The following is a 12,885-nucleotide window of genomic DNA, read 5'->3' as shown; positions in this document are numbered from 1 at the left end:
ACACAGCTCAGAGGAGGGCAGGGTGCTGGGAGAGGGAATGGAAACAGCATGACTGGTTGTGTCTGGCCAGTTGGCTCTCAAGGTGTAGACCTCACTAAGCCCCTGCAGATCTGGGTAACATCCCTGCCTAGGACACACCAGGGACCAGGGTCTCATGGTGTCAGTGGGAGCTGAGATCAGCTGGAAGAGCAGCCACCCTGAGTTGTAGGCACAGCCCCCTCTGCTGGAACCCGGAGCAGGCAAGCCTCAGGTAGGGTATGGGGCTGAGGCAGAGCCTGGTGCTGTGGGCCGTCCCATAGTCCCTTCTGCCCCAGAGGATAAATCAAATCCTGGGAGGATCTGGAAGCTTGGGAAATAAGAAATGAAAGGAAATATGTAGATAATTCTTTTCCTCTCCTTTTAAAACATCTTGTGTGGATTTAAAGTTTGTTACTTTAGTGTAATAGATATAAGTTGAATTGGTCATAAGGTGCTCATAATTGTTATAGTAAATACCAATTATGCATTTATATATTTAGGCAGCAATTACAAATTTAATAACTGTGTATTCCTGTAAGTATTATAAATGCCTATGTCAAATGCAGGCACAGACTGCCAGCCTTGAAGAAATCTAATGTCTTCATTTTCGCTACCTTATGAGAAGCAGACAGAACTTGAGGATAGGGTAGTAAAACAAGAGTTATGTTTTCTGGCCTTAGGGTCTTCCACAGTGTCAAGTGGGTAGCAAAAGTGCTTATTTTCAGAGAAAGATGCTGAGGAAAAGCATCTCTGAACTCCTCGATAGAACTTTTGCTGTATAAATCTATGTCTAATAAGTCTCATCTGAGCCATCATGAGCAGCAGTTTCTGCTTCTTTCGTGGCGTCCTTTTTATTTCCTTGATCTTCTGAATGCTGACATTTTCCTTGACTTGAGATAAACCTCCCTGCTACTTCACATGTTATTTTGCTGTGCTTCGTATCATCTTGTTTATTGATACAATTCAAGTAGTTGCAAACAAATCAGTGTCTTATGCCAAAGAACGGGGCTCTTTTGCTTTTTTTTTTTATAAAGAGTGCTTATTAATCTTTAAGCCATATTTTTTGAGAATATGATAAAAGTCATATACCATCTACACAGAAAGATACAGATATATAATGTCTATAACATCTTATATATAGATTTATATAGACCCCTTGAAGTGATCTATGGGTTCCTAAGGCATCAGTTAACCCCAATTTAAAACCACCACTGTAAAAAAGTGGAAGAAATTGAAACATAAGAAACAAGAAGTGACAAGATGTTCTGTTATAGGAAAGATTCACTTAGCATGATCCCATATTACTTTCCTGGACCAAACATCTATCTGTTTTCTGGGTCTGCACTATTTAAGAATAATATCATTCCAGGATCAGTTCCCAAGTATACAGCCTGTTCTGTGATCCAGTTTCTGCCATCTACTAGCAGTGAAATCTTGGACATTATACTTGGCCCTTCTGAGTTTATTTCTCATCTATAGACTGGGGATTAAAGGCTGGGCATGGTGGCTCACACCTGTAATCCCAGCACTTTGGGAGGCCGAGGTGGGTGGATCACCTGAGGTTCGAGACCAGCCTGGTCAACATGGCAAAACCTCGTGTCTCTACTAAAAAATACAAAAGTTAGCTGGGTGCAGGGGCAGGCATTTGTACTCCCAGCTACTTGGGAGGCTAAGGCAGGAGAATCGCTTGAACCTGGGAGGCAGAGATTGCAGTGAGTGGAGATTACACCACTACACTCCAGCCTGGGAGACAGACCAAGACTCTGTCTCAAAAAAAAAAAAAAAAAAAGGTGGGGGAGGTTAAAAACATATCAACAGCCGGGCCCGGTGGCTCACGCCTATAATCCCAGCACTTTGGGAGGCTGAGACAGGCGGAGCACCTGAGGTCAGGAGTTGGAGACCAGCCTGGCCAACATAGCGAAACTCCGTCTCTACTAAAAAATACAAAAATTAGCCAGACATGGTGGCAGGTGCCTGTAATCTCAGCTACTGGGGAGGCTGAGGCAGGATAATCACTTGAACCTGGGAAGCGGAGGTTGCAGTGAGCCGAGATTGTGCCACTGCACTCCAGTCTGGCTGACGAGAGCAAGACCCTGTCTCAATAAAAATAAAAATAAAAATAAAAATAAAAACATCAACATCATAGGGTTGATATGAAGATTAAATGAGATAATACATCATATAAAATACGAAGGACACTGCCCAGCATATAGTAGGTGCTCGATGAATGCTAGCTAGTCCTGGCACAAGTAGAAACACAGCTCTGACCTTGAATCTTAGACCTGATAGTGAAAGTAGCGCAAATTACCTGATGACTACAATTTTTCAACTTTCTTAATAAAGGCTTTCACTTTGCTTTTCTCTGTACTTGTAAGAGGAGCTGCACTTAGATTCTCCAAAACAGTTGATTTGATCTGGCCCATTTGGTAAGGAATGTCTGACGAAAGTGCACTGTCTGATGCAGATGTAGTGATTGCTGTAGAAATTGGCTGTAGAATCTTCAGGGACTTCTGCAGTTGAACTGAGAAGATATCCTCATCAAGTACAGTGCTTTGAACACTTCTGGGGACTTTAAGATTCTCCACTACCACTGTTTCTTGAAGACCCTCTTTGTTTTTCAGAAAATTCTCGCAGGAAATTAATACTCCACCCCATGGAGTTTTATTACAGACTTTTGGCGTCGGGATTTTGTTCTCTGAGTCCTTTTTATCAACAACCATGACGATATGAGATTTTTGTTTGTCAGATGACTTCTTTTCCTTTTCTTTGGCTCTTTTGGGGAGTATCTGGCTTCGTGTTATTAAAAGGCAGCGTGGTATAAACATGGCTTCAAATTTTGGCTCTATCATTTATTAGCTATGTAGTCATGGTAAAACCGTGATGCATCATTGTGCCTTCATTGTCTCACCCTTGAAACAAGGAAGTTACCTCATCATCTGGAAGGCTCTTCATCTTTAAAAACTTTGTAACCTTGGTCAGGCGTGGTGGCTCACGCCTGTAATCCCAGCACTTTGGGAGACCGAGGCAGGCGGATCACTTGAGGTCAGGAGTTCGAGACCAGCCTCACTAACATGGTGAAACCCTGTCTCTACTAAAAATACAAAAATTAGACAGGCATGGTGGCACACACCTGTAGTCCCAGCTACAGGCTGAGGCATGAGAATCACTTGAACCCAGGAGGTGGAGGTTGCAGTGAGCCAAGATCGCACCACTGCATTCCAGCCTGGGCGATAGAGCGAGACTTCATCTCAAAAAACGAAAAACAAAAAACAACTTTGTACCTTGGAAAGCAAGCGTCCAACATGAAATGCCCATCCTCTTGTAATAGTATGTGGGGTTTTGTCCATTTATAATTTCTTATGCTGTTTTTATGTTACTGGCCATTGTCAGTGAGCAACGAAAATCCTCTACTGCTTTCTGTTGGGTGGCACGTATTTTATAACTGATGTATTCTGTCACATAGCTGTTTTCTCCTTTTTCTGTGCTTTTGCTTGTTGGTATAACGGAGGTGGCTGTGCTGTTGTACAGTTTTAGAGTCTGTCTGCACTCCTATTTTTCCACCCATGTATAGTACAGCAAGGCCCAGTGCTCTGTCGATTCTTGCTTGCACAGATTCCATTACCCATTCATATTCTTTCACTAAAAGAGGCTTGCTCAAAGAATGCTGCTGGGCAAATGGTATGACGGTCTTAGTAATTTGAAAACTTCCTGCAGTATGTGTTTTCCATTATTGACAATGGTGTTCCAGAAAAATATATGGCTCTGGCAAGAGTTTGGTCAATTTTTTTCTGCTCTTTAGGTGTCACCTGTGTGCTAATGAAGCAATTGAGAGTGCTTTGTATGCAGTGGCCAGCACCGTTAGTGGCTCAGGGGTCCTTAACAGGGTACCTCTTTGTGGTGATACTGGTGTTATAGACTCCGCAGCAGCAGGTGCACAGCTGTATGCAGAACACGAGGAAGCTTGCCTGCTTTTTCCTAGTCTTGGGACTCTTCTTTCACATTTTTAAAATTTCTACATGGCACTGCCCAGCTTCAGTTTTCTAAATAGAATTTGGCAATGTGCCTTTCAATCAACTGTCCAGTGGGTGACTTTCAGCATGCGAAAGTTCCTACCTGAGGGAAGTTGCCATTTTGCAAGAGAGAAAGCCAGTGGAAATAAAACTTTCCAATAAGACTGCATCCAGGTTAGCTAGAAACATCTTTCTAGTCATCCAGCCTTTCTTCCTTCCTCCTGAAATGAGGTAGGAGATTTTGTGACAAAACCTTAGATTATAAGGAATTCATGGTGATAGGTTGTGGGAATCATGCAACTGAAAACCGAAATTAAGATGCATTTAAATTCCTATTTATTAAGAAAGAGGCACACCCCTTTTCCTGGCTGCTTTGCAGACTTTATGATGACAGGGAAGGAGGAATTAGGTTTCTTTATCTGTTTAGCTTCAAAACCCCTGCATCTTCCCTAACTCGATCCTGTCCTGGGCCTTTTTTGACCAATAAGTGCCATATTATTAATCTCTCTAGGAATTGATTTTGATATTGCTGTCATTGTCTACTTCAGGTCCACTCCACTAAGAGACAGTCAGGAGGAGTGTAGCTTTCATTGACAACAGAAGTCAATAAAAGAAAACCCACATCAAGGCAAACACGAATCCTTTCTTCTGTCTCTCTAGGAGTCAAAACTGATCTCGTGTTTGGCAGTTCTACTCTGCTTGTTCTCGAGTTTTCGGAAATGTAAGATATTGGCTATATTAGACAGGTATAGAGGAAAATCATTCTATTGCATGATAAAGTCACAATATATGAGTCCCTTACTGTAAACCTCTCATCAGCTTATAAAAATCATAATCTATTGTTTAAATTGTTTTTTAAAGAAAAAGCATATTCTAATATTTACATTTTATCCCAGCCTTTACTTCTTTAAGGAGACCAATATATATGAAACAATAAAAAAATTATAACCCATCAGGAATTGGCTGTTAAGTGCAATAGATTGATGGAGGATTAATCAACAAGTGTTTATTGAGCATCTACCATGTTCTCAACTATGCAGGATAAAGCAGAAGACAGGGTCCTGCCCTCAGGTTGCTTATGATCTGTTTGAAGAAGCAAGCTATGTTATCGGGGCTGATGCATTATGATATATAATGGCATGGTAAACCATGCAGCACAGATGCTGTGGAAGTTTGGAAGAGAGAAATTTCCCTGGTGGGTAGAATGGTAGGGATTTTAAGACTTCGGGGGGAAGGAGAGGAAAACGACAAGGAAGAAGAAAAGGTCATGGCAAAAGCGTAGGAGGTTCACATCACACAAGCCAATAAAAACAGTCAAACTAAACCAGGAGGGGTGAGAATCTTAAGTGGGGTGGAAAGAGTACCTTAGCAGCTTTAAAAGCCACAGAGTTTCATTTCAAACTATAGACTACGGGGAATCAGCGACGGTTTTTACAAGAGAAGTGGTGTGATGAAAGCAATGTTTCATGAGGACTAGCCAAGCAGCCACATTTAGGATAGACAGGAGGGGAAGAATGTGGAGGCAGGGAATGCAAGCAAAAATACTGTGTGGCAAAAAGAAGGTGCTTAAAAGCTGAGCTATGAAGGTAGTGGAAGAAATGGAAATAGAGCAGATGTAACAGACATTGCCAAGGAGAATTGACAATACTTGGTGACTAACTTCATCTAGAATGAGAGGAAGAAGGCTATGTCAAGAAGGACTCCAAAGTTTTTGGTCTTATGATCTTCAAGATCATAAGAACCGACGGAGGGAAGATGAATCTGTTTTTATTCCAGTTAGGTTTGAGGTGACAGAGGGACAGCTAAGGAAAATGTTCAGCAGGGTGCTAGAAATGCAAAAACCTGAGCTGTAGCTCTGTAGCTAGGGAAGGATGGATCACTCAGATGTGTCAAGGAAGGGGTGAGGAAACTCATACATCTCTGGAATGCAGGGAGGTGAGGCCCTCTTCAAAGGGAGTGTAGCAAAGAGAGAGAGATGCTTTGGAATAGCCACTGGGAGACTAATGACTATGGTCCAGCTGACGAAAAGAAAGTGAATGGGCCCGGATATGCATAGTCTTGTGACTTTCTGCAGCCATGCCTTGCCTTCCCAAGGATGGACAGAGGCATTAGAGTGGTAGAGTGGCATTGGCTAGTGAGGAGGATAAGGGGAATCTGGAGGGGTTAAGGGGGTTCCAGGAGGTCCAGGAGAGGATGAAGGGATTATAGCAGAGGGGAGAAAGCAAATTATTATTAAAGATCAGAAAATGCTAAATTGCAAAGGGAGGTGGTGACCCCTTCATAGCAATGGAGTGTGCAGGCAAGGAAGGGAGCCCAGTCATGTGCAGCTGTGTCCCAGAGGACATGTCTGTGGACCAGGGGTAGCACTCTCATCTTGACTCGCTTTGTCTCCCACCCTCCAGGCTCTAGCTGGAGAGCCCTCCAGGGACAGAAGTCCAGCAGCTGGTGGGGGAACAGATTTTGCTCATTGGAACTTTATCTGGTCCACTTGCACTGTTGGCTCAAAGCTCCTGATTCACTTCAGGGTGGTTTTCTATCATGTAAATGCCATAAACACTAACAGCAAAATAGCTCACTGGCTGGCCCCCTGCTCTCCACACCTGCCAGGCCCAGCACCTGCAGCTCCACTTGGAGAGGACAAGGAATAGCCATCACTCCCTGTAGGGGTGATGGTGGGGTGTCCTCCAAGCCTGAAGGAAAGATGGGGTCTTAGGGAGAGGAAAGATAAGCAAGATGATAGAGGTCCCTTTGGCTACTGGAGAGACCACAGCTGAATATCTTGCTGAGAAGGAGGAGTAAAACCAGGTCATCTCCCTCCCATCTCCATCTGGGTTTGGAATGCACAGAGACACAGGCAAAGGCAAATACACACACACACACACACAAATGCACAGAGACACAAAGAGCTATACAAAACAGAGATGCATACATACAGCTGATCATAGATATTTAGCTTAGACACATGCAAAGGCACACTCCGACTTGCGCATTCAGGTGCAGAACGGCACACGTACCCCCGCACGTCTGCACAGAGCTCTTTCCTCTCCAAGAGTTTCCTCTCCATGCAGTACCCTGGTGTGAGTAGAGACAGGCCCCTTTCTTCCAGGCCTCACTCCTTCCCCTTTGTGTTTTTCCAGGTCGTGACATGGCGAGCACCACTCTGCCTGGTTACCCCCCTCACGTGCCCCCCACTGGCCAGGGAAGCTACCCCACCTCCACCCTGGCAGGAATGGTGCCTGGTAGGTGACAATGCTGCAGCTGCCTAATCTAGGTGGGGGGAACTAAATTGTGGGTGAGCTGCTGAATGGTCTGTAGTCTGAGGCTGGGGTGGGGGGAGACCCAACGTCCCCTCCCTGCAAACCACTGCTATTCTGTCCCTCTCTCTCCCTAGAGGCTGCAGTTGGTCCCTCATCCTCCCTCATGAGCAAGCCCGGGAGGAAGCTTGCAGAAGTGCCCCCTTGTGTGCAACCCACTGTATGTCATGGCCCCTCCACAGCGCCCACCCACCCGAGTCTGTGCCCGAGGAGCACTCAGCCTCAGCTCCACCCTCAGTGCCCAGCCCACCCCAGCCAGCTGACACTGCTTGGAAGAGCCTGCCCTGGTTTCCATGGAAACTTGGAGCCAAGAACCATTTCCAGGGGCATGTCAGTCACTCAGACAAAGCCACCCTGGTACACACCAAGACACAAGGGAAGACCAATGTTGAGAACCAACGCCAACCCAGAGGCAGGAGGGAGCTAGTCCCTAAGAGGAATGGAGATCAGGCTGCGGCAGGAACCAGGGAGACTCACTGCAGCGAGACAGGCTAGAACACCCCTATACCTCTTCAGAGGCACCCAGCCTTCCATTGCTCCCCTGGGGCTCTGACCCATCCCTGATCAGAGGAGTTGGGTTTGGGTTGTTTGGATCAGAGAGGCAGAGGCTCTATTTAACGTCTGGTGACTGCAGCTGGAGGTTGTACTATACCCATCCCCAATCCCCAGATTGGGAGCAGGGGCTTGAAGCCAAAGAGAGCTGAAGTTCCTATGCACACAAACACCAAAACACTCTTGTCTTAAGAAGGGTTAGACTCACTCAGCCAGCAACTCACTCCCTCTGGCCGCCCTCTATATGGCCTTTCCCTGAAGTTCAACTCTCATTGGTATGGGGAAGGGGGAGGATAGAAGAGAGTGGTTGGCCCCATCCATCCAGAGACATTTAGGGATAACCATGGGTAAGCAGAGCTTGGGGTGGGACAGTGGCAAAGAGGGAGATTGCTGCTGGGTCTTATAGACTAGGGGCTGAAGGGAGTTAGAGGTGTGGGTAAAGGGATTCCTGCCCAGATTTAGGGGAAGGGAAGTAGAAGCCTTATTGGGGGGCAAGGAGATTTTAGGGAGAAGCTCCCAGCAGTGAGCAGGTGGGGGTTGGAGGAGGTTTTAAAGAGGTGGGGGTGAGGGAAGAGTGGGGAAGTGGGGGCAGGGAGTCTGCAGGGAGGTGGGGAAGAGGGAGCCGCAGAGAGCTCGTGGTGGTGAGGGGGGAGTCGTTAAACAGAATCTAGTGCTGATGAGGAAATTACACTTGTTTCATTAGCGATGGGGAAGGAGATAGCTCAGTTCCTCTTGGTCACAGTTGAGCTCAGAAGCTCATTATCCTGCTGCACGCATGCTTTCCCTCCTCGTCAATAAACAGGCTTTCCAGTGGCTGCATCCCCCACCCCCACCCCAGCTCCCTCTCAGAGAGGGGCCCCTTCTCCTCTACTTAACCCGCGGTTAGGGATCACTGTAAACAGTCTGGGGTCATCACACAGGAGAAAGGGCGAGGGGGAAACCTGGAGGCCTGGCCTTTCTCCCGCAGAGGGAGGGAGGCAGCTTCCGACGGCTCCCAACCCACGGGCCCTCTGCTCACCGCTCGCGGACCAGCGGGCAGTTCACCTGCTTCCTGCCGCCTCCATCCCCTGCCGCGTAGCCCACGCAACCAACCTCTAGAGGGAAAAGCGGGAGGGCGGTGTCTCCCAACAGAGCCCCCACCTCTTGCGTTGGCACCGCGCATTGATGCCATTCTTAGGACTTTCCGGGAGAAAGTGTCCCGAAGGCCTTTCTTCGCCACCGTCCCCCACCCCCATTTCCGCCCATTGGGGGCCATGCCTCCTAGAACTGGAGTGGCCTCTATAAAGCCCTGGCCCCCAGCGCGACAGGGTGCACGCGCCCCAGTACAAACCCTTCGTGGGTGGCCGCGAGCACCTCCGCTGGGAAGCCCGGGGCGGGCACTCGCCCACAGGGTCCACCCGTGGGTGTGCGAGCGCGTCGGTGCTTCCCGCCTCCCCGGGCTCTCCCCACGCGGACGCGGTGATCGCCCCACCTCCGCCCGGCCCACCCGCCAGGCTATTACCCTGCCCGCGACACCTGCGCCTGAGACCCGGAGGGAGGAGCGGGCGGAGAAGCCACCGGCCGGACTCGTGGGGTCCGCCCCGGCGTGCACGCGTCTGATCCCCACTCCCCGACCCTCCCGCAGGGAGCGAGTTCTCCGGCAACCCGTACAGCCACCCCCAGTACACGGCCTACAACGAGGCTTGGAGATTCAGCAACCCCGCCTTACTAAGTGAGTACGCCACCTGGCTGGCCGGCGGCTCAGCGCGGCCGCGCGGCTTCTGGGCACGGTCCCACTCCCGGCGACCCGACCTCTGGGGGCCCGGCCGGGCCAGGGGGACAGGTTTGCTAGTGCAGTACTGAGGCCCGGGGACCCCTTGAGGACGCCCGCACCTCCTGCCCTCCCGTCCCCTCCCTGGTCGCTCGAGGCTCTGCGCCGCCCTCGCCCTCGGATCCCCTGGAGGGTGCGCAGCCGGGCTTCCCCGGATCGGGTCCCTCTCATGCCCGGTGAACGCAACTATTCTCCAGGGCAACTGGCTCCACCGCCCAGCCGAGGTCTCCCAGTCCAGATCCCGCTGGACCCCAGCCAGGGGAGGTCTTTTCTTTGCTTTTCTTTCCTTTTTTGTTCTCCTGTTTGTCCTCTCACCCAGCCCATTCTTCTCCTGTGTTAACTTCCAGGTTCCCCTTATTATTATAGTGCCGCCCCCCGGGGCTCCGCCCCTGCCGCTGCTGCCGCTGCCTATGACCGCCACTAGTTACCGCGGGGACCACATCAAGCTTCAGGCCGACAGCTTCGGCCTCCACATCGTCCCCGTCTGACCCCACCCCGGAGGGAGGGAGGACCGACCCGACGCGATGCCTCCCGGCCACCGCCCCAGCCTCACCCCATCCCAGGACACCCGCAACCCTTCACATCACCCCCTCGAAGGCCGGACAGGACGGGTGGAGCCGCGGGCGGGACCCTCAGGCCCGGGCTCACCGCCCCCAACCCCGCCCGCCGCCCCTCCCCGCCTGCCTGGACTGCGCGGCGGCGCTAAGCGGACTCGGCCCAGCTCGCCCCGGCCTCGACCGAGCCAGCCCCGAAGCCCGCCAGCCACCCGGCCGGACTCGGGCGCGACCAGCCGGCGCGCGCCGTAAGTTTCTGTGACACACAATCAGCGCGGACCGCAGCGCGGCCCAGCCCCAGGCACCCGCTTCGGACGCTTGGGCGCCGGAAGGCTTCGCTGGAGGGGCTGGGCCAAGGAGATTAAGAACAAAACGACTTTCTACTGAAGTAGGAAGAGCTCGCTGCCGAATCCTTGGGGAAAATTCTTTACCCCCAGTGCCAGCCGGACTGCCCTCGCCTTCCGGGTGTGCCCTGCCGCAGAAGGTGGAATGAGGGAGTGGGGGTCCCGCTCTAGGAACGGGCTTTGGGGTCGTCAGGTCTTTCCAAGGTTGGGACCCAAGGAGCGAGGGGTCCAGCAGCCCGCACCGACCGAGCTGGGCTCTCGGCTCTTCACTGCTCCACCTGGACTGCCTAGTTCCCCAGGGCCCGACACCTCCTGCTGCGAGACCCTGCTCTCAGCCCTGCCTTGCCCCTACCTCAGCGTCTCTTCCACCTGCTGGCCTCCCAGTTTCCCCTCCTGCCCGTCCTTCGCCCGTCCTCGACGCCCTGCATCCTCCTCCCTGACTCGCAGCCCCATCGGATGCTCTTCCGGGACCGCCGCAGGACCAGTTTCCATAGGCTGCGGACTGGGATCTTCCTCCAGCAGTTACTTGATTCCCCCTCCCCCGACACAGACTCTCAATCTGCCGGTGGTAAGAACCGGTTCTGAGCTGGCGTCTGAGCTGCTGCGGGGTGGAAGTGAGGGGCTGCCCACTCCACTCCTCCCACCCCCTCCCAGCCTCCTCCTCCGGCAGGAACTGAACAGAACCACAAAAAGTCTACATTTATTTAATATGATGGTCTTTGCAAAAAGGAACAAAACAACACAAAAGGCCACCAGGCTGCTGCTTTGTGGAATGATGGTGTGTGTTGTGTGAAGGCGAACCCCGGTGTACATAACCCCTCCCCCTCCGCCCTGCCCCGCCCGGCCCCATAGAGTCCCTGTCGCCCGCCAGCCCTGCCTGTAGATACGCCCCGCTGTCTGTGCTGTGAGAGTCGCCGCTCGCTGGGAGGGAGGGGGGAACACAGCTACACGCCCATTAAAGCACAGCACGTCCTGCGGGAGGGGGGCATTTTTTATGTTACAAAAAAATTACGAAAGAAAAGAAATCTCTATGCAAAATGACGAACATGGTCCTGTGGACTCCTCTGGCCTGTTTTGTTGGCTCTTTCTCTGTAATTCCGTGTTTTCGCTTTTTCCTCCCTGCCCTTCTCTCCCTCTGCCCCCCTCTCCTCTCCGCTTCTCTCTCGCTCTGTCCCTGTCTCTCTCCGTCTCTGTCGCTCTCGTCTGTCTGTCTCTGTTCCTTCCTCGGCCTCTCTTCCCAGCCCTGGCCCGGCCGCCCTGTCTCCGCAGGCTAGATCCGAAGTGGCAGCTCCAGCCCCCGGGCTCGCCCCCTCGCGGCCGTGCCCCGCGCGCCCCGTGCGGCCGAAGGCCGGGCCGCCCCGCCCCGCCCCGCCCCACCCCGTAGTTGCTCTTTCGGTAGTGGCGATGCGCCCTGCATGTCTCCTCACCCGTGGATCGTGACGACTCGAAATAACAGAAACAAAGTCAATAAAAGTGAAAATAAATAAATAAAAATCCTTGAACAAATCCGAAAAGGCTTGGAGTCCTCGCCCAGATCTCTCTCCCCTTCGAGCCTTTTTTATTTGAAAAGGAAAAAGAGAAAAGAGAATCGTTTAAGGGAACCCGGCGCCCAGCCAGGCCCCAGTGGCCCGAACGGGGCGGCGAGGGCGCCGAGGTCCAAGGTCCGATTCATTCCAGTCCTGTGGGGCTGGCCGGGCAGAGGCCCCGGACCCAGGCCCAGGCCTAACCTGCTAAAAGTTCCCCGGACGGTTCTGGTCTCCCCGGCCACTTTCAGCGCGTTGGTTCGTTTTCATTCTTTTTCTTTTGTGCACATAAGAAATAAATAATAATAATAATAATAAAGAAAGAATAAAATTTTGTATGTCACTCCCCATGGCTCCAAGTTTGTCTCTCCCTGTCTCTGAGATGGGCCTCCCCTCCATTGGTGGATCCCCAAAAGTCCCTTCAATGATCTTCCCAACTACACTCCCACTGCGACCTCCAACTCCTTTGCGGAGACCTCCTTGGCGGCAGCTGAACCACGGTGGAGGCCGAGACAAGCCTGCCCTTTAGTAGCCACCCTCCCCCGTGCACCCTGGCCCTGGGACAGGAAGTTCTTACTCTTCAGAATAACTCCCAGTTAGGCGCCTATACTAGGCCAACTCTGTGGTCCTATCAGTACACCCGCATCCAGATTTAGGGTGCTGGCTCTCAGAACCCTACGTCTGAGGCCCTCTCCACGTGGGTGGAGGGGTGGTCGTCTGTCCTATCTCCTCCCTCCGTTCCCCATCCAGTGCAGTTGCG

At 51.4% G+C, this 12,885-nt stretch overlaps 1 protein-coding gene across 7 annotated transcripts in view; it reads left to right on the top strand.

The window, feature by feature from the left end:
* PAX2 (paired box 2) overlaps window positions 1–12,475 on the top strand; it is an 81,607-nt gene extending 69,132 nt beyond the window's left edge. For 2 of the 7 annotated variants that reach the window (XM_021943591.2, XM_003904143.5), the window contains 3 exons: window positions 7,166–7,267; window positions 9,519–9,605; window positions 10,071–12,475. In XM_021943591.2, the coding sequence (XP_021799283.1) occupies window positions 7,166–7,267; window positions 9,519–9,605; window positions 10,071–10,192 (311 nt within the window). In that variant the 3' untranslated portion in view covers window positions 10,193–12,475. Of the gene's footprint in view, window positions 1–7,165; window positions 7,268–7,419; window positions 7,503–9,518; window positions 9,606–10,051 lie in introns of all 7 variants that reach the window. The other 5 variants (XM_021943593.2, XM_021943590.2, XM_021943592.2 and 2 more) reach the window with 4 other exon arrangements.
* Window positions 12,476–12,885: the final 410 nt, after the last annotated feature.

Source organism: Papio anubis, chromosome 11 (genome assembly GCF_008728515.1).
Source record: "Papio anubis isolate 15944 chromosome 11, Panubis1.0, whole genome shotgun sequence".
Lineage (NCBI taxonomy): Eukaryota > Metazoa > Chordata > Mammalia > Primates > Cercopithecidae > Papio > Papio anubis.
Note: the sequence above shows the minus strand (reverse complement) of the source record. Positions and strands in the feature narration are given on the sequence as shown.